The 20,951-nt window shown below is 36.6% G+C and overlaps 1 protein-coding gene across 4 annotated transcripts in view; it reads right to left on the bottom strand.

The window, feature by feature from the left end:
* Nucleotides 1–13,032: 13,032 nt before the first annotated feature.
* Nucleotides 13,033–20,951, bottom strand: part of RBM46 (RNA binding motif protein 46) — a 51,506-nt gene continuing 43,587 nt past the window's right edge. For 3 of the 4 annotated variants that reach the window (XM_055276207.2, XM_055276208.1, XM_055276206.2), the window contains exon 5: nt 13,033–13,975. In XM_055276207.2, coding sequence (XP_055132182.1) covers nt 13,776–13,975 — 200 coding nt within the window. In that variant the 3' untranslated portion in view covers nt 13,033–13,775. Of the gene's footprint in view, nt 13,976–14,789; nt 15,074–20,951 lie in introns of all 4 variants that reach the window. The other variant, XR_010120572.1, reaches the window with a different exon arrangement.

The raw sequence follows: 20,951 nt of genomic DNA, 5'->3' as shown, positions 1-20,951 counted from the left end.
AAATGGTTGCCAGCTAGGAGGTGCTGCAAACTCTCTTTGGCCGCCAGTGCTGGTGGCCCCGGCCCACTCTTTCACTGAATATTGGTGTCTGAGTACGTGTCTCATCCATTGTGCAGCTGGGGTCTGCAGGACAGATCCCTGCAGTCATGGCGTATGATCCTTTTAATGTGCTGTTGAATTCAGTTTGCTCTGCTCAAGTGATCCTCCCACCTCAGACTCTCAAAGTTCTTGGATTATAGACATGAGCCACCATGCCCAGCCCTAATTTTTCTTTAAATGTTTAATAGAATCCTTCAGTAAAGCCATCTGGTCCTGGGCTTTTCTTTTTGAGAGGTTTTTGATTACTGTCTCATTCTCCTTACTAGTTATAGGTCTGTTCAGATTTTTAATTTAATCATGAGTCACTCTCGGTAGGTTTTGTTTCTATAAATTATCTATTTCTTCTAGTTTTGCCAATTTGTTAGTGTATAATTGTTTATAGTAGTCTTTGATAATTATTTTTATTTATGTGACATCTGTTGTAGTTTTCCCTCTTTTATTTCTAATTTTAGATAATTGAGTCCTGTTTTTTTCTTAGTCTAGCTACGGGTTTGTCAATTTTCTTGATCTTTCCAAAAACTAACTCTTGGTTTAACTAATTTGTTTTCTCTTTTCTATCCTCTATTTATTTCTACTTTAGTCTTTATTTTCTTCCTTTTGCTAGCCTTAGGTTTTATTTATTTTTCTTGTTCTAGTTCCTGAGGTGTAAGGTTAAGTTGTTGATTTGAGATCCTTTGTTTACTATAAGCATTTACCACTATAAAGTTCCCTTTTAGTACTGATTTTGCTGCATCCCATAACTTTTGGTGTAATTTGTTTCTGTTTGTCTCCAGATACTTTCTAAATCTTGTGATATCTTCTATGGCCCATTGGTTGCCTAAGGGTATATTGTTTAATATCCACATATTTGTGAATTTTCATTTTCCTTCTGCTATTGATTGCTAGTTTCATTCTGTTGTGGTATGAGAGGATACTTTGTATGATTTCAATAATCTTGAATCTGTTGACTTGTTTTACGGCCAAACATGTAGTCTATGTTGGAGAATGCTCCATCTGCATTTAAGAATATGGATTCTGGTGGAGCCAAGATGGCCAAATAGGAAAAGCTCTGGTCTACAGCTCCCAGTGTGAGCGACGCAGAAGATGGGTGATTTCTGCATTTCCATCTGAGGTACCAGGTTCATCTCACTAGGGAGTGCCAGAGAGTGGGAGCAGGACAGTGAGTGCAGCGCACCATGTGCGAGCCAAAGCAGGGCGAGGCATTGCCTCACTCAGGAAGCACAAGGGGTCAGGGAGTTCCCTTTTCTAGTCAAAGAAAGGGGTGACAGATGGCACCTGGAAAATCGGGTCACTCCCACCCTAATACTGCACTTTTCCAAGGGGCTTAAAAAATGGCACACCAGGAGATTATATCCTGCACCTGGCTCGGAGGGTCTTACACCCACGGAGTCTCGCTGATTGCTAGTACAGCAGTCTGAGATCAAACTGCAAGGTGGCAGCAAGGCTGGGGGAGGGGTGCCTGCCATTGCCCAGGCTTCCTTAGGTAAACAAAGCAGTGGGGAAGCTCGAACTGGGTGGAGCCCACCACAGCTCAAGGATGCCTGCCTGCTTCTGTAGGCTCCACCTCTGGGGGCAGGGCACAGACAAACAAAAAGACAGCAGTAACCTCTGCAGACTTAAATGTCCCTCTCTGACAGCTTTGAAGAGAGTAGTGGTTCTCCCAGCATGCAGCTGGAGATCTGAGAACGGGCAGACTGCCTCCTCAAGTGGGTCCCTGATCCCTGACCCCCAAGCAGCCTAACTGGGAGGCACCCCCCAGTAGGGGCAGACTGACACCTCACAAGGCTGGGTACTCCCCTGAGACAAAACTTGCAGAGAAATGATCAGGCAGCAGCATTTGTGGTTCATGAAAATCCACTGTTCTGCATCCACCGCTGCTGATACCCAGGCAAACAGAGTCTGGAGTGGACCTCTAGCAAACTCCAACAGACCTGCAGCTGAGGGTCCTGTCTGGTAGAAGAAAAACTAACAAACATAAAGGACATCCACACGAAAAACCCATCTGTACATCCCCATCATCAAAGACCAAAAGTAGATAAAACCACAAAGATGGGGAAAAAACAGAGCAGAAAAACTGGAAACTCTAAAAAGCAGAGCGCCTCTCCTCCTCCAAAGGAATGCAGTTCCTCACCAGCAACAGAACAAAGCTGGATGGAGAATGACTTTGACTAGTTGAGAGAAGAAGGCTTCAGACGATCAAACTACTCCGAGCTACAGGAGGAAATTCAAAACAATGGCAAAGAAGTTAAAAACTTTGAAAAAAAATTAGATGAATGTATAACTAGAATAACCAATACAGAGAAGTACTTAAAGGAGCTGATGGAGCTGAAAGCCAAGGCTTGAGAACTACATGAAGAATGCAGAAGCCTCAGGAGCCAATGAGATCAACGGGAAGAAAGGGTATCAGTGATGGAAAATGAAAGAATGAAATGAAGCAAGAAGGGAAGTTTAGAGAAAAAAGAATAAAAAGAAATGAACAAAGCCTCCAAGAAATATGGGACTATGTGAAAAGACCAAATCTACGTCTGATTGGTGTACCTAAAGATGACGGGGAGAATGTTACCAAGTTGGAAAACACTCTGCAGGATATTTTCCAGGAGAACTTCCCCAATCTAGTGAGGCAGGCCAACATTCAGATTCAGGAAATACAGAGAACACCACAAAGATACTCCTCAAGAAGAGCAACTCCAAGACACATAATTGTAAGATTCACCAAAGTTGAAATGAAGGAAAAAATGTTAAGAGCAGCCAGAGAGAAAGGTCTGGTTACCCACAAAGGGAAGCCCATCAGACTAACAGCGGATCTCTCGGCAGAAACTCTACAAGCCTGAAGAGAGTGGGGGCTGATATTCAACATTCTTAAAGAAAAGAATTTTCAACCCAGAATTTCATATCCAGCCAAACTAAGCTTCATAAGTGAAGGAGAAATAAAATACTTTACAGACAAGCAAATGCTGAGTGATTTTGTCACCACCAGGCCTGCCCTATGAGAGCTCCTGAAGGAAGCACTAAACATGGAAAGGAACAATCGGTACCAGCCACTGCAAAAACATGCCAAATTGTAAAGACCATCCAGGCTAGGAAGAAACTGCATCAACTAACGAGCAAAATAACCAGCTAACATCATAATGACAGGATCAAATTCACACATAACAATATTAACTTTAAATGTAAATGGAGTAAATGCTCCAATTAAAAGACGCAGACTGGCAAATTGGATAAGGAGTCAAGACCCATCAGTGTACTGTATTCAGGAAACCCATCTCACGTTCAGAGACACATATAGGCTCAAAATAAAAGGATGGAGGAAGATCTGCCAAGCAAATGGAAAACAAAAAAAGGCAGGGGTTGCAATCCTAGTCTCTGATAAAACAGACTTTAATCCAACAAAGATCAAAAGAGACAAAGAAGGCTATTACATAATGGTAAAGGGATCAATTCAACAAGAAGATCTAACTATCCTAAATATATATGCATCCAATACAGGAGCACCCAGCTTCATAAAGCAAGCCCTGAGTGACATACAAAGAGACTTAGACTCCTACACAATAATAATGGGAGACTTTAACACCCCACCGTCAACATTAGACAGATCAACGAGACAGAAAGTTAACAAGGATACCCAGGAATTGAACTCACCTCTGCATCAAGTGGACCTAATAGACATCTACAGAACTCTCCACCCAAAATCAACAGAATATACATTTTTTTCAGCACACACCACACCTATTCCAAAATTGACCACATAGTTGGAAGTTAAGCTCTCCTCAGCAAATGTAAAAGAACAGAAATTATAGAAAACTGTGTCTCAGACCACAGTGCAATCAAACTAGAACTCAGTACTAAGAAACTCACTCAAAACCGCTCAACTACATGGAAACTGAACAACCTGCTCCTGAATGACTACTGGGTACATAACGAAATGAAGGCAGAAATAAAGATGTTCTTTGAAACCAACGAGAACAAAGACATAACATACCAGAATCTCTGGGACACATTCAAAGCAGTGTGTAGAGGGAAATTTATAGCACTAAATGCCCACAAGAGAAAGCAGGAAAGATCCAAAAGTGATACCCTAACATCACAATTAAAAGAACTAGAAAAGCAAGAGCAAACACATTCAAAAGCTAGCAGAAGGCAAGAAATAACTAAAATCAGAGCAGAACTGAAGGAAATAGAGACACAAAAAACACTTCAAAAAATTAATGAATCCAGGAGCTGGTTTTTTGAAAAGATCAGCAAAATTGATAGACCACTAGCAATACTAATAAAGAAAAGAGAGAAGAATCAAATAAACGCAATAAAAAATGATAAAGGGGATATCACCACCGATCCCACAGAAATATAAACTACCATCAGAGAATACTACAAACACCTCTACGCAAATAAACTAGAAAATCTAGAAGAAATGGATAAATTCCTGGACACATACACCCTCACAAGACTAAACCAGGAAGAAGTTGAATCTCTGAGTAGACCAATAAGAGGCTCTGAAATTGTGGCAATAATCAATAGCTTACCAACCAAAAAGAGTCCAGGACCAGATGGATTCACAGCCGAATTCTACCAGAGGTACAAGGAGGAACTGGTACCATTCCTTCTGAAACTATTCCAATCCACAGAAAAAGGGAATCCTCCCTAACTCATTTTATGAGGCCAGCATCATCCTGATACCAAAGCCAGGCAGAGACACAACCAAAAAAGAGAATTTTAGACCAATATCCTTGATGAACATTGATGCAAAAATCCTCAATAAAATACTGGCAAACCAAATCCAGCAGCACATCAAAAAGCTTATCCACCATGATCAATTGGGCTTCATCCCTGGGATGCAAGGCTGGTTCAACATATGGAAATCAATAAATGTAATCCAACATATAAACAGAACCAAAGACAAAAACCACATGATTATCTCAATAGATGCAGAAAAGGCCTTTGACAAAATTCAACAACCCTTCATGCTAAAAACTCTCAATAAATTAGGTATTGACGGGACGTATCTCAAAATAATAAGAGCTATCTATGACAAACCCACAGTCAATATCATATTGAATGGGCAAAAACTGGAAACATTCCCTTTGAAAACCGGCACAAGACAGGGATGCCCTCTCTCACCACTCCTATTCAACATAGTGTTGGAAGTTCTGGCCAGGGCAATTAGGCAGGAGAAGGAAATAAAGGGTATTCAATTAGGAAAAGAGGAAGTCAAATTGTCCTTGTTTGCAGATGACATGATTGCATATCTAGAAAACCCCATTGTCTCAGCCCAAAATCTCCTTAAGCTGATAAGCAACTTCAGCAAAGTCTCAGGATACAAAATCAATGTACAAAAATCACAAGCATTCTTGTACACCAATAACAGACAAACAGAGAGACAAATCATGAGTGAACTCCCATTCACAATTGCTTCAAAGAGAATAAAATACCTAGCAATCCAATTTACAAGGGATGTGAAGGACCTCTTCAAGGAGAACTACAAACCACTGCTCAATGAAATAAAAGAGGACACAAACAAATGGAAGAACATTCCATGCTCATGGGTTGGAAGAATCAATATTGTGAAAATGGCCATATTGCCCAAGGTAATTTATAGATTCAATGCCATCCCCATGAAGCTACCAATGACTTTCTTCACAGAATTGGAAAAAACTACTTTAAAGTTCATATGGAACCAAAAAAGAGCCCACATTGCCAAGTCAATCCTAAGCCAAAAGAACAAAGCTGGAGGCATCACACTACCTGACTTCAAACTATACTACAATGCTACAGTAACCAAAACAGCATGATACTGGTACCAAAACAGAGATACAGATCAACGGAACAGAACAGAGCCCTCAGAAATAATGCCACATATCTACAACTATCTGATCTTTGACAAACCTGACAAAAAGAAGAAATGAGGAAAGGATTCCCTATTTAATAAATGGTGCTGGGAAAACTGGCTAGCCATATGTAGAAAGCTGAAACTGGATCCCTTCCTTACACCTTATACACAAATTAATTCAAGATGGATTAAAGACTTAAATATTAGACCTAAACCCATAAAAACCCTAGAAGAAAACCTAGGCAATACCAGTCAGGACACAGGCATGGGCAAGGACTTCATGTCTAAAACACCAAAAGCAATGGCAACAAAAGCCAAAATTGACAAATGGGATCTAATTAAACTAAAGAGCTTCTGCACAGCAAAAGAAACTACCATCAGAGTGAACAGGCAACCTACAGATGGGAGAAAATTTTCGTAACCTACTCATCTGACAAAGGGCTAATATCCAGAATCTACAATGAACTCAAAGAAATTTACAAGAAAAAAACAAACAACCCCATCAAAAAGTGAGCGAAGGACATGAACAGACACTTCTCAAAAGAAGACATTTATGCAACCAAAAAACACGTGAAAAAATGCTCATCATCACTGGCCATCAGAGAAATGCAAATCAAAACCACAATGAGATACCATCTCACACCAGTTAGAATGGCCATCATTAAAAAGTCAGGAAACAACAGGTGCTGGAAAGGATGTGGAGAAATAGGAACACTTTTACACTGTTGGTGGGACTGTAAACTAGTTCAACCATTGTGGAAGTCAGTGTGGCAATTCCTCAGGGATCAAGAACTAGAAATACCATTTGACCCCGCCATACCATTACTGGGTATATACCCAAAGAATTATAAATCATGCTGCTATAAGTACACATTCACAGGTATGTTTATTGCGGCACTATTCACAATAGCAAAGACTTGGAACCAACACAAATGTCCAACAACGATAGACTGGATTAAGAAAACGTGGCACGGCCGGGCGCGGTGGCTCACGCTTGTAATCCCAGCACTTTGGGAGGCCGAGGCGGGCGGATCACGAGGTCAGGAGATCGAGACCACGGTGAAACCCCGTCTCTACTAAAAATACAAAAAATCAGCCGGGCGTGGTGGCAGGCGCCTGTAGTCCCAGCTACTCAGAGAGGCTGAGGCAGGAGAATGGCGTGGACCCGGGAGGCGGATCTTGCAGTGAGCTGAGATCGCGCCACTGCACTCCAGCCTGGGCGACAGAGCGAGACTCCTTCTCAAAAAAAAAAAAAAAAGAAAAGAAAACGTGGCACATATACACCATGGAATACTATGCAGCCATAAAAATGATGAGTTCATGTCCTTTGTAGGGACATGGATGAAACTGGAAACCATCATTCTCAGTAAACTACCGCAAGGACAAAAAACCAAACACCGCATGTTCTCACTCATAGGTGGGAATTGAACAATGAGAACACATGGACACAGAAAGGGGAACATCACACTCCGGGGACTGCTGTGGGGTGAGGGAGGGGGAGGAATAGCATTAGGAGATATACCTAATGCTAAATGACGAGTTAATGGGTGCAGCACACCAACATGGCACATGTATACATATGTAACAAACCTGCACATTGTGCACATGTACCCTAAAACTTAAAGTATAATAATAATAAAAAAAGGAATATGCATTCCACTGTTGTTGGGTAAACTGTTCTGTATGTATCTTTTAGTTCCAACTGGTCTACAGTGTTCAAGTTTTCTGTTTCCTTGTTGCTTTTCTGTTTTGTCTACAACTGAAAATGGGGTATTGAAGTATCCTAAAACCATTGTGTTGCTATCTATTTCTCTCTTCAGTTCTGTATTTTCCTCATATATTTGACAGCTTTAATGTCAGATGCATATGTGTTATTTTTATGAATTGACCCTTTTAGTCATATAGATACATAGATAGATAGATAGATAGATAGATAGATAGATAGATAGATAGATAGATAGATAGATAAAATCCATCTTTGCTTCTGACAGTTTTTTCTTAAAGTCTACATTTTATAAGTATGGCCATCCCTACTCTTTTTATATTCCTAATTACATGAAATATATGTTTCTACTATTTCACTTTTATCCTGTCATTTTCTTTTGCTTCTTTGCTTTGGTAATCTCAAAAGTCCCGTCTTGAGAATTTGCTGATGCTTTCTCGTGATTCGTTAAGTCTGCTGTTGATTCCTTCTAGTGAATTTTTCAATTCAGCTATTGTATTTTTCAGTCCAAAAATTTGTTTGGTTCTTCGTCATAGTTTCTCTTTGTCGATATTTTCATTTTGTTTTTTATAGTTTTCCTGATTTCATTTAATTGTCTATTTGTGCTTTTAATTCACTGAACATCCTTATAATGGTAATTTTTACTTCTTTGGTATTAATATTTCTACATTTATTGAGGGTTGGTTTTTGGATATTTATTCATTTAAATGTGTCATGTTTCTTTGTATGTCTATTTTTTACTGGGATTTTGCCACTCGAAGAATCAGCCACCTCTCCCAAATTTTATGATCTAGTTTCATACAACAAGAACTTTCTTTACTCAGTCCAGCTAGAAATTCTGAAGATATCTCAAGCCTTTTCTGAAAACGTGCCCCCTCTGGTCTCGTGTGTGTAATCTCCTAATTGAAGAGATTTGCCAGTTTCTACCCTGATGTCTCTCTGCCATACTGTGGCAACTCTGGTGCTATAAAAAGCCTTAGTGCTGAAGCTCCACCTAGTTTCTGTGGTACCGCAGAATTTGGTGTACTTTGTTTTTGGAGACCACCCCCTGCAACCCCCGCCCACCGGGTAGGCCATATTCCTGTCAGTGTTTGGTTTCAAGCATGATAACTACTGGCTCCTCTGGTAAATCTGAAAGTCAAAATGTTGGACCTACATTCTACTCTTTTCACTCTCCAGGAAGAAAACAGGAATTGTAAATTTCCTCCCAATTCAGCCTCACCATGCTGGGGGTAGGGGCTCTGGTGATAGTGCCACAAATCTTCCTATTGGGCTTCAATTTGGTCCACGTATTACTAAATCCACATTTCCGTAAGGGAAGAAAGGTCTAGGGATTCCTATTCTGCCATCTTGCTGATGTCACCCATGCTCTTTTGGTTCTCTTTGTCTTGCAGGATTCTGGATTTCCCCTTTGCTTTTTTCTCTTTCATCTACCACAACAAAAGGGTACCTCCCAGTTCTTTTTAACTCTTTTCTCCCAGAAGTGATGCCTTTCCAAAACTGCCATCTCAAGTCTACGTGATTTTAAGTCATTCTCCATTAGTCAGTATTTTTATATACCAGGGTATTCTTACAGTATTTTCATACCTGGGATGGACATTGTTAGCTCACCTTTAGGCCCTCTGCACTCTTGTTCTCTTTCGTGTAGTTTTCCAGCCCCTCAAGACACCCCTTCTTCTCCAAAGGCTTGTGGCAAGAGCTAAAAACATAATTGCTGGAACTTGATGTCCATATATATTTATTTTTATTAACAGGTAATTTGAAAAGTTATAGTGTTCTCTGGTTATGCTGAAGGTGCAGATCATGCGTGGTTTCATTTGCTTTTTATTATTCTTCTATATAGTTTGTACAAGATGTGTAAAGAGATTTGTTTTGGGTGACTTCCATTATCCTTAGGATACTAGGTTCCAAAGTTTTCTCCCTCAGCCAACTGATCTTAGGTACATTCCATGATGTAACAGGCCAAGTGATGGTAGTATGGCAGAAAGAAGCCTCTAGACTGTCACCATATTCCACTTTGTAGCAGTGCTGTTGAACATGCTCAACTTTATGAATTTCGTGATCAAATAACACCCAATTCGTGATGGGTATCCCATAGTCACTACTATTAGGGCTTAATAACTGGCTATGAGTTATTTCTCAAAAGCAGACTAATTCTTTGCCTAAGAGAACACAACTTTGCATCAAATCCTACAGGCCCTCACTGTGATTTTCCTACCAGACTGAACGTGCTTCATATCCACAGACATCATAATTAGTGAAAGACATTTCAAGTATATTGGGACCCACTGAGTCAAAAGCAGTGAAGTTCACAGCTGTTTGCAGTGCTGTTTACCATCTGCAGAGCTTTTGCCCTGGGTTTCTACTCAAAATCCACCAACTTCTGGTCACTCAGTAAAGAGATCCATTGCAGCTTTTCCTAATGTGTTTTTGTTTAGATTACTGTTCACCAGAGCTCTTCATTTTGAGAATTATGTGTCTTTTTACTTAAAATTATTTATCATTCATTACAGTGTCTGCAAGTGAAAGAGATGTCACACTGTGATCCTATCCACTTCTCTCATAATTCTTTTTTTTGCATATCCTTCTGGAGTTCTGTATGCACCTATAAGCACATACAAATGTTCTTTTCCTCTTTACCAAAGCATAGAACACTGCATTATGCATACATTCCTAAATAAGCCTTGCTCTTTTTCACTTAACATTCTCTCTTTCTGTATCAAGAATAGTCATTCTCTTTTGTATAGCTTCTTAGTATGTACTGATAAATGTATTCTTAACCAGTCCTCTAATGATAGATACCTTTACACATATATCATTTCACATACACACAACCAAGTGTATCCCAGAAGTAGAATTGCTGGATCAAAATGTTTGTATGTAATTTTGGACAATAGCTGCCAAGTTGCCTCTTATATAAATACCAATTTTTAATCCCAATGACAATGTATGAGAATATTTATTTACAGGCTTACTAAAAGTTTATCAAACTATGAATTTCTGCCAATTTGAACTTTTAATGTGCCTTTCCTATGACATAAGCCATCTTTTTAATAGGTTTGGGAGCCATTTGTCATCTGCCTATTCAGACATTTCATCCATTTTTTTCATGGGTGGTTACTTTTTCTGATATCTAGAAATATTAGAGGTTAGCCCTTTGTAAAACAACATGCAAGTATTGTTATTTTTTTTTTTTTGATGGAGTCATTTATCATCTTTTGACATACTTATGTTACTTCCTTGCCATGCAGACTTTTCTTTTTAAATTGAATTTAGCAACCTTTTCCATTATGGTTTCTACATTTTAAGTCATAAAGAAGTCTTTCCCTCCCTAACATGATAAAACAAACTAGGGAAGAATGATAGGGTTAATTAAACTTTCTGCATACCTTCTGATCTTTCTGCTTACAAGGGATTTTAAGCAGGACAGGTCCTAGCTCCATCATCATAGGTCATAAACTTCCACATTTCAGCCATGGTTCTTTGTGTAATGTTGCACACAAAATTTAAAGTCTGTCTTTAGAACTGTTTCCCTGACCAATGAGATACATCATATGGCTAAGACTTATCAATAGTTCGTGATCATCTAAGGAAATCCTCATTTGGAGCAAATGCCTTATACAGCTTATTCTGTAAGAATTACAGCAGCAAATAATTAGTAGCTATGTTCACAACTCAAATAAAATTTTATTCAGTATAAACAAGATTAACTGCTCATCCAGAACATCACAGAAAGGGACAGTGTTTGACATGAATGTACTAATTTCTTTATTTCTAGCTAAAGGGAGTAGGGATGAAAAACTACAAAGTACTATGCTCTTCATGTAACTATACCCATATAATACCACCCATCACCTGAATGTCTTCCATTTGCCAGGCATTTTACCTATGTGTACTACGACTTTACAGAAGTGAAAAGTATGGCTAAAATTAAAAACTGTGTCCAAGTTCAAAGAGCTGCTACTTAATGGAGCGGGATTTGACTAACACAGCTTATGTGCTTCTCATCCAATCACCATGGATCTCCAAATACAACGTGTGGTTGGTAAGCTCAATTGTTTTTTATTGAAAGTGAAAAAGCTATGTGGCAACTTGCAATTATTATGATGGGCTATTTCAAACATTTCTATGAAAAACTAGTGTCTCTTTTTCTTCTGGCTTAGAGTCTGAGTAACCTCTGTTCCAAGGGTATTACCACAATCACCAACAAAATACTCACTGTATGCTTGCTGAGTGATATGCACCTGTCAGCCCCACATATACCTGGCAATTAAAGAGCAAAATCTATGCAATTCAAACAGGTAAGGAGAAAAATAGTATTTGTTAAGCACAGTGTCTATGCTCATTTAAATTAGAAAATCTAAGGCAGTAAACTGGAAGTATTGTATTTGATTTATATGGAATGAACATTATTTAAAGGTTGAAAAAACTGAGATTAATTTCCATATAACTTCTGCTTGAAACTCGAGAAAAAATATTTGCAACTATTTCAAATTCTATTTACAAATCCTGTGTCCCATATAGCTGCACAATGAGTTGATAAAAAAAAAGTAATGTTTGCTATCTGAAAGATTTCTCAGACATCAGTTATAAAAACTATCATTAGAAATTATAAATGTATACTAAAATATTTAAGTCAAAATGACTTGAATTTATTAATTATTCATAACTGAAAGGCAGAAACTTCAGTGGGTCTACTAACAAAGTATTTCTATTAGTCCTAGAAAATAATTTTTGTTACTATTTTACAAAACAATGTATATTTCTTCCAAAAAAAAAATGGGATACATGTGCAGAAGATGCAGGTTTGTTACATAGATACACGTTTGATGGTTTGCTGCACCTATTGACCTATCTGCTAAATTCCCTCCCCTCACCCCCAGCCCCCAAAGGGCCCTGGTGTGTGTTGTTTTCCTCTCTGTGACCATGTGTTCTCAATGTTCAGCTCCCACTTATGAGCAAGAACATGTGGTGGTTTCCTGTTCCTGTGTTAGTCTGCTGATGATGGCCTCCAGCCTCATCCATGTCCCTGCAAAGGACATGATCTCATTCCTTTTTATGGCTGCACACTATTCCATGGTGTATATGTACCACATTTTCTTTATCCAGTCTATCATTAATGGATGTTTGGATTGGTTTCGTGTATTTGCTATTGTAAATAGTGCTACAATAAACATACGTGTGCATGTGTCTTTATAGAATGATTTATATTCTTTTGGGTATATAAAAACAATTTTCTTTCTTCGACATCCTTCACTGGAGTCTCATAAAAGCACTGAGCCTATGACTGTGTAACTAGTAAGTGAAATTGTTCTCAAGAAAAGCTCAAAGTGATTGTGAGAACTAAAGGTTTTGTCATTCTAATAAAAAGAAAACACACATAACAGAAGCATCACATATTTAATGTCAAAAAATTTGAATTCAAGTACAAAAATTAACACATGATTTCAACATTAAAAACCCATAACGCTTGTTATTAACAATACAAAGAATATCAAAAACACAAATGAAGCATAACTATAAAATGCTTAAATACATTAACAGCAAAAATATAATTTGTGTCTAACAAATAATGAAAATATCTATAGTTATTTTCAAGGACCACAATGGTAGACTGCTTTTTCTTTAGTACTGCACAAAATTTGTATCTTAATCTTTTTGTCTCATCATTTCTTTCTACATAATGGTTAGATGCTTCTGGTCATATAATTGTTCTAATCTCCAGTACAGATAGTGATCCTTGGTAATCAAATCTACTATAACCCTTGTCTTCAAGTGCTTTAATATTTGTGAAATACTATTTAGTAAAATTATGCAAAAAATTAACATAAATGACTAGGTTCTATTGCCCACTCAGGAATTAGAAGAAAATCCCAAAAGTTTAAAAAGAATAGTAGTTTGCTCTACCTTTATCAAGAGAAACCACTGAATAACTTTTTAAACTTTGCATTTTTATAAATTCTACAACTCCATGTTATTCTGAATTATAGCTGATATTTAGTACTTTGGAATAAATATCTTTTTAAAACCAAATGTGCAAACCCAATTCTAAAATAAAATAGTATTTTAATTTGCAAGTTTTCATGCTACAAATTTACACAAATTTTCATACTAATGTTAGTATTTTCTTCAGAAGAATGAGGCCTGACTGGAGATATATAGTCGTTGTCCAACATGGCTGCCATTAGCAAGTGATATTGTTGGTGACAAGGGATAGCCTGGACAAGAATAAGGCCTTGAAGTATAAGGAAGCACGCTGGGAGTCCCAGAAGAGAGGGTAGCACTAACAGGGGAAAGACTATTTATTGAGCTGCGATGGAAATTGTAGTCTGTAAATAAATACATGAACAATTATGCTGCACATCTTTATGGACATAAATTTAAAGAGACAAAGCATTAAAACAATAATCACATTTTAACATAATGTTCTAACATTGGAAATCTTGATGATACTATATTGCTGGTTAAAGATTATTTCAGCATTCACTGCACTGCAAATCCTGAGAGTTTTGTCAGTATTACCTTTCCTTTACTCACACAATGTTTCAGAGATCTTACCAGAATGAATTCTTGGATATCTACTATTTCTTGGAGTTTTGATTACAGAAAAAGAGAACGTCTCATTTCTCTTGCTCTACAAAGAAGCTTCTTTTAAATTTGGTTCTAAGGGGTAGTCCATGAAGAAAAGATAAAAAACAGTGAATTCATATTTGCTTTTTTTTTCTTTGAAGCTATATTAGGCATCAAACCAGCAGAAACATTTACCCCTGGACTGCAAAAACATTTGGTATAAACTAGCTGGCCAATATTTCATTATTTAAATACTAATATAAACATTTATCTAACTCAACATACTGATTTAACATTAAAAGTCCTACTGGTACAATAAAACAGTAAAATGAATCACCTTTATTAAATAAACTTCAAAAAACCATTATCAACTTATAGTTACTTCAAAAAAACCATTATCAACTTAGAGTACAGAAAAATATCCAATTAAACCAAATTATTAAAAAATAATATATGAAATACTGCTGTTTCACAATAAACATTCATCTTATGCATCAATAATTTCCTGTTTCATTAACTGCAACATTTATATGTGTGTATATATATTACAGACCAAATTTTTAAATCCTGTACCTTCCAAAAACTCAACTATGTTCTTTGGTGTAAAATAAGCCAAGGGTGTGACGATGACTATAAAATCATTATTTAGAAACATTATGGTGTTTCTAGGAATGGAAGAAAAGAAATTAGGTCATCTAATGTACAGGTAAGGTTTTTTTCTAAAATACTGTCCTGGTACTATAAATGATGCCTATACCATAGGTGCATTAACTTAATGTTGTCATGGGACTTAATGTTTAGCCAACAGGAATGAGATCAACTGCAGGAGAATAAGCTCAAGCAACATCAGAAAGGACCTAGTTCAGGAAAAAAAAAAAAAAAAAAAAGGAAAAATGAAAATCAGTTAAATATAGGCTTAATTTCCAGCATTATAAAACTCTAATTAGACTAATTTTATGGCCTTTTTATGAATGATACCATAAGATCAACAAAGTGATCTGCTCCAGGAAGACATAAATACATTTAAAGTAACCAGTTCCAAATATTTTCAGTATTTTGAAAATGAATGAGAAATTACTTTGATACCATTTACTTTTCTAACATCCAAAGTAGGATGACTCTACGTACCATAAAATTTATTTATTTATTTATTTTTATTTATTTATTTGAGGCAGAGTTTCACTCTTGTTGCCCAGGCTGGAGTGCAATGGTGCGGTCTCAGCTCACTGCAACCTCCACCTCCTGGGTTCAAGCGATTCTCTTGCCTCAGTCTCCCAAGTAGCTGGGATTACAGGCACCCACCACCATACCCAGTTAATTTTTGTATTTTTAGTAGAGACGGCGTTTCACCATGTTGGCCGGGCTGGTCTTGAACTACTGACCTCGGGTGATCCACCCGCCTCAGCCTCCCAAAGTGCTGGGATTACAGGTGTGAGCCACTGTGCCTCGTGCTTTTTTTTTTTTTTCTTTTTTTAAAGGATCCGCTTCACCTGAAGGGTTTGGTATTGAATATAAACGGGACCATTACTGGCTCCATCTATTCCCAAATAACTGCTTTATTAAAAAGAGTCTGATTCTTTCCTTCTGAAAATTATTATGCAAATACAGTCAATTCCTTATTAGCCATTTATCCGTAATACACCTAGTTCTTCAAATTTTAACAATGTGGTAATCAACAATACAATTTAGAAGAGCAGGCTACTGCAAACAGGGAAATATAATTTTCAAAGAGAAATCACTTGTGTTTTGAGTTTACATTCACTCAAGAGGTAATGCAGCCTATTTATGAAATGTGGATACTGAAAGTATCTTCAGGTAATGCAGCCTAATTCATGAAATGTGAACACAGAAGGTAACTTCAGGGAAAGATTTCAGAAAGCGGATAGCCAAGCAGTTGGCTATTAGCATAATGCTTAGCTTATCTGCATTCCTGATAGTCCCCACTGTAAACCTTGAACTTAAGCCCTTAAATATATACAATGATCATTTGTTGTACTGCATATTTTCAAGGAGACTAAATTAAATACAAAATTAAAAGTTGATTATGACTTTATTCATGTAGCATAAATCCAAAGAAAAACAGAACAGCATGGTACTGGTACCAAAACAGAGGTATCGACCAATGGAACAGAACAGAACCCTCAGAAATAATGCCACATATCTACAACTATCTGATCTTTGACAAACCTGACAAAAACAAGAAATGAGGAAAGGATTCCCTATTTAATAAATGGTGCTGGGAAAACTGGCTAGCCATATGTAGAAAGCTGAAACTGGATCCTTTCCTTACACCTTATACAAAAATTAATTCAAGATGGATTAAAGACTTAAATGTTAGACCTAAAACCATAAAAACCCTAAAAGAAAACCTAGGCAATACCATTCAGGACATAGGCATGGGCAAGGACTTCATGTCTAAAACACCAAAAGTAACGGCAACAAAAGCCAAAATTGACAAATGGGATCTAATTAAACTAAAGAGCTTCTGCACAGCAAAAGAAACTACCATCAGAGTGAACAGGCAACCTACAGAATGGGAGAAAATTTTTGCAACCTACTCATCTGACAAAGGGCTAATATCCAGAATACAATGAACTCAAACAAATTTACAAGAAAAAAACAAACAATCCCATCAAAAAGTGGGCAAAGGATATGAACAGCCACATTCAAAAGAAGACATTTATGCAGCCAAAAGACACATGAAAAAATGTTCATCATCACTGGCCATCAGAGAAATGCAAATCAAAACCACAATGAGATACCATCTCACACCAGTTAGAAGGGCAATCATTAAAAAGTCAGGAAACAACAGGTGCTGGAGAGGATGTGGAGAAATAGGAACACTTTTACACTGTTGGTGGGACTGTAAACTAGTTCAACCATTGTGGAAGTCAGTGTGGCGATTCCTCAGGGATCTAGAACTAGAAATATCATTTGACCCAGCCATCCCATTACTGGGTATATACCCAAAGGATTATAAAACATGCTGCTATAAAGACACATGCACACGTATGTTTATTGCGACATTATTCACAATAGCAAAGACTTGGAACCAACACAAATGTCCAACAATGATAGACTGGATTAAGAAAATGTGGCAGATATACACCATGGAATACTATGCAGCTATAAAAAATGATGAGTTCATGTCCTTTGTAGGGATATGGATGAAGCTGGAAACCATCATTCTCAGCAAACTATCGCAAGGACAAAAAACCAAACACCGCATGTTCTCACTCATAGGTGGGAATTGAACAATGAGAACACATGGACACAGGAAGGGGAACATCACACACCGGGGCCTGTTGTGGGGTAGGGGGAGGGGGGAGGGATAGCATTAGGAGATATACCTAATGTTAAATGAAGAGTTAATGGGTGCAGCATACCAACATGGCACATGTATGCATATGTAACAAACCTGCACGTTGTGCACATGTACCCTAAAACTTAAAGTACAAACAAAAAAAAAACCTTCACAAATAACAAAGATTAGGAAACAAAAGGTGTCAGAAGTTTATAAGATTTTACAAGCATTTCAAAAATACATTTTATTACTAAAATCACTAAGAATCTAAATATATTCAGGAAGACATCTAGCTGGTTAGAAAATACAATACAAACCAAACTTCAATGAATGAAATGTAAGCTGAAAATGCTTAGTGGGATGAACCTAAAAGTACAATCATGTTTTCCTCAGGTCTATTATAACATATACTTTTCATATCATAGAAAATAAAAAGCAGAAATTCTAATTTTTAGAAAATAATACATTAATAAATTAGTTAAAATTCCTAGCATATACTTATTTGCCCACTCCTAGTTCTTCTTCCCAATTAACATCCTTAGCTCTTCAATCCCATTGTTTCTGCCTCAGACTGGGATCTGAAGTACAGATCCCTTCTTAAGGAATGATACAGAGCCAATTTCAGAATATAAGTTTTGCACTAAGTGTTATTCAACTGCCTTAACACTTTGAACATTGATATACAATTTATATAAAATAAAATGCATACATCCTATGTTTATTTCAATGAGTTTTGATAATTGTATGAATCTATGTAATTGATACTCAAAACAAGATATAAAACATATCCCCAATCCAGAAATTTCCTATACCCTTTTCCAGCCAACAGACCTTCACTTGGAGGCAACCAACTTCTGATTTCTATTTCAATAGATTAGTTTTGCCTATTCTTAGACTTCACATAATATGCATTAAGTATTTTTATGTCTATCTTCTTTCTCTCAACATAATTTTAAGTACATTTGAATTAATTTTTACCAATAAAAAATTAGTTAGAAAAAGAGGAGGCCTCTATACAAAATAAGAATGCTTTTTTTTTCCATTCACAAAGAGAATCCACTGACATATCTTGCCTTGCCAAGTCGAAACTCAACTAGCTTGTTTTGGTAAAATTATTCCAGAAAGATAACCCAGACAATCTCTCAATATAATTTCTAAGATTCCTTCATGTTGTATCTTTCAGTAGTTTCTTCATTTTTATGGTTATTATTTCACTGTGTGAATATACTTCAATTTCATTTTCTATTTGCCTAATGATGAATATCTGGGTTGTTTCTAAGTTTTATTATGAATAAAGCTGCTATGAACATTTTTATACAAATCTTTTGGTGGATATATGTTTTCATTTCTTTTGGGTCAATATCTGGGAATGGGATTGCTAGCTCATAGGATAGATGACCCATACTGCTTAAAGTTCACACCAGTAAAATATGAGACTTCAGTTGCTCCACATTCTAACATTTGGTACTGCCAGCAATTTTAATCATATCTATTCCAACCTCTCATTTCAACTCATGCAGCTCTGCATTCCCTTGTTTTATATGCTAAACTTTCACTTGAAGAAAATGTTGTTTCATGGAAAAAAAAAAGAGAACAACTGCTCTGACATAATGGATTATTATAGAAAACCTGATCAAATGTTATCTTTAATTTCCTATTTATATATGGAATACAAATATTTTCATAGAACAAATTTGATATATACAAAGAATAGCAAATAGGCTTAACCTTAAGTTGCAATTCTAATTAAGCAGTAATGGCTAATAGGAATTCCAGATTCAGAAAGATTCCGGTGGTGTGTCTGGAATAAACAGGAAAGCGAGTGATGACTTATGCCACAACTGACACAGGAGCAAGAGTAGAGATTGGTAGGTAGTACATACACCACATACTTGTCAGGCCTGTCTATGTGGCTACTATAACTTGGTCTACCACCTTTCTGTATTCAACACAAAAACAGTCTGGTAGTGAATAATACCAGTACGTTTCTCAGTGAAAATGTAAACAGTGGATAGATACATTGCTTCAACGTATTTGTTTTATTTCTAATTCGTCTTACACATCTTGACCAAACATAACTAATTCTTAGCTGCTTTTCTGTCTTAAAGATGAAGAAAACCCTTAATGGAGACTTTAAAGTGAGATAAAAGTGTCTTCTCATATTAATTTTGACTCCCTTTTTCTTTTGTTTCTGACTAGATACTCTTTAGACTAATTTTTCATTTAAAAAATATATTCCTCATAATTGGTTTCTTTCTTCTCTGTTAGCTACGTGAGTTCTGCCACCACATCCATCCACTTTCTGATATATCTTTAAGTGTGCAACTTAGTGATTTTTATCACATGTACAACTAGCACCACTATAAAATTCTAGAACATTTTCATCATCCTAAAAAGAAACTCTGTATCTATTAGCAGTCACTCCCATTCTCTCTTCTCTCAGCCCCAGCAACTACTAGCCTTTGTATTTCTATAGACTTGCCTATTCTGGACTTTTTGTATAAATTTATGTGGTCTTTTGGAACTGACTTCATAACATAATGCTTTCAAGGCTCATACATGTTGCAGCATGTATCAGAACTCCATCCCTTTTAATGCTGAATAATATATCATCATATAGCTAGATTACACATTGTTATCCATTCATCAGTTGATAGTCATTTGGGTTGTTTCAACTTTTTGGCCATTATTTACCGCTAAGGAATAATATGCACAAGTGTTTGTGTGAACGTATGTTTTCAATTCTCTTTAGTAAGTAACTAGGAATGAAACTGCTGAGTCATACAGTAATTCCCAGTATAACATTTTGAGAAATTTCTCAACTGTTTTCCAAGGTAGCTAAGACTACACTATTTTACATTCCCACCAGTGTTAAGGATGAGACACCTGATCTTTTCATCTATGAAGTATGTTTATCAGACCTTTATCACATATTTTAAGCATTTCTTTAGATACCTATGAGATCTGTGTTGAAATTTTTTTTAAAAATCCTTACTGTACCATTTTATTATTATTTCAATTTCTAACGTTCAATAACCATAACTGAAATAACTATCTCAATAACTTACTTTCACTGAAACACTAAATTTTATCTGCAAAAAAAAAAAAAAAAATTTTTTTTTTTTTTTTTTAGCTATACTACTGTACATTTCCAGAACATAAAATATGGCTGGGTTCAAACACAGAGATTAAAATATAAGTATAAATAATATCTATCATTTATTTTGAACTTTCTATTCTAGTACAGAAAATCAAGAGCTAAATAAGCAGAGGAAATAATTAAAGAAATGAAATTTTAAATTATCTAAAGATTACAATTTAAGCCTTCAAAAGCAAGGCGTTGAAATTCTAGAAAATGCAAACTAATCTAGAGTGGTTGCCTGAGAAAGAGAATGGAAGGAAGAATGGATTACAATGGGGCAAGGGGCAAC

Source organism: Symphalangus syndactylus, chromosome 4, assembly GCF_028878055.3.
Source record: "Symphalangus syndactylus isolate Jambi chromosome 4, NHGRI_mSymSyn1-v2.1_pri, whole genome shotgun sequence".
NCBI lineage: Eukaryota > Metazoa > Chordata > Mammalia > Primates > Hylobatidae > Symphalangus > Symphalangus syndactylus.
The sequence above is the reverse complement of the archived record's forward strand: the minus strand, read 5'-3'. Positions and strand labels throughout refer to the sequence as shown.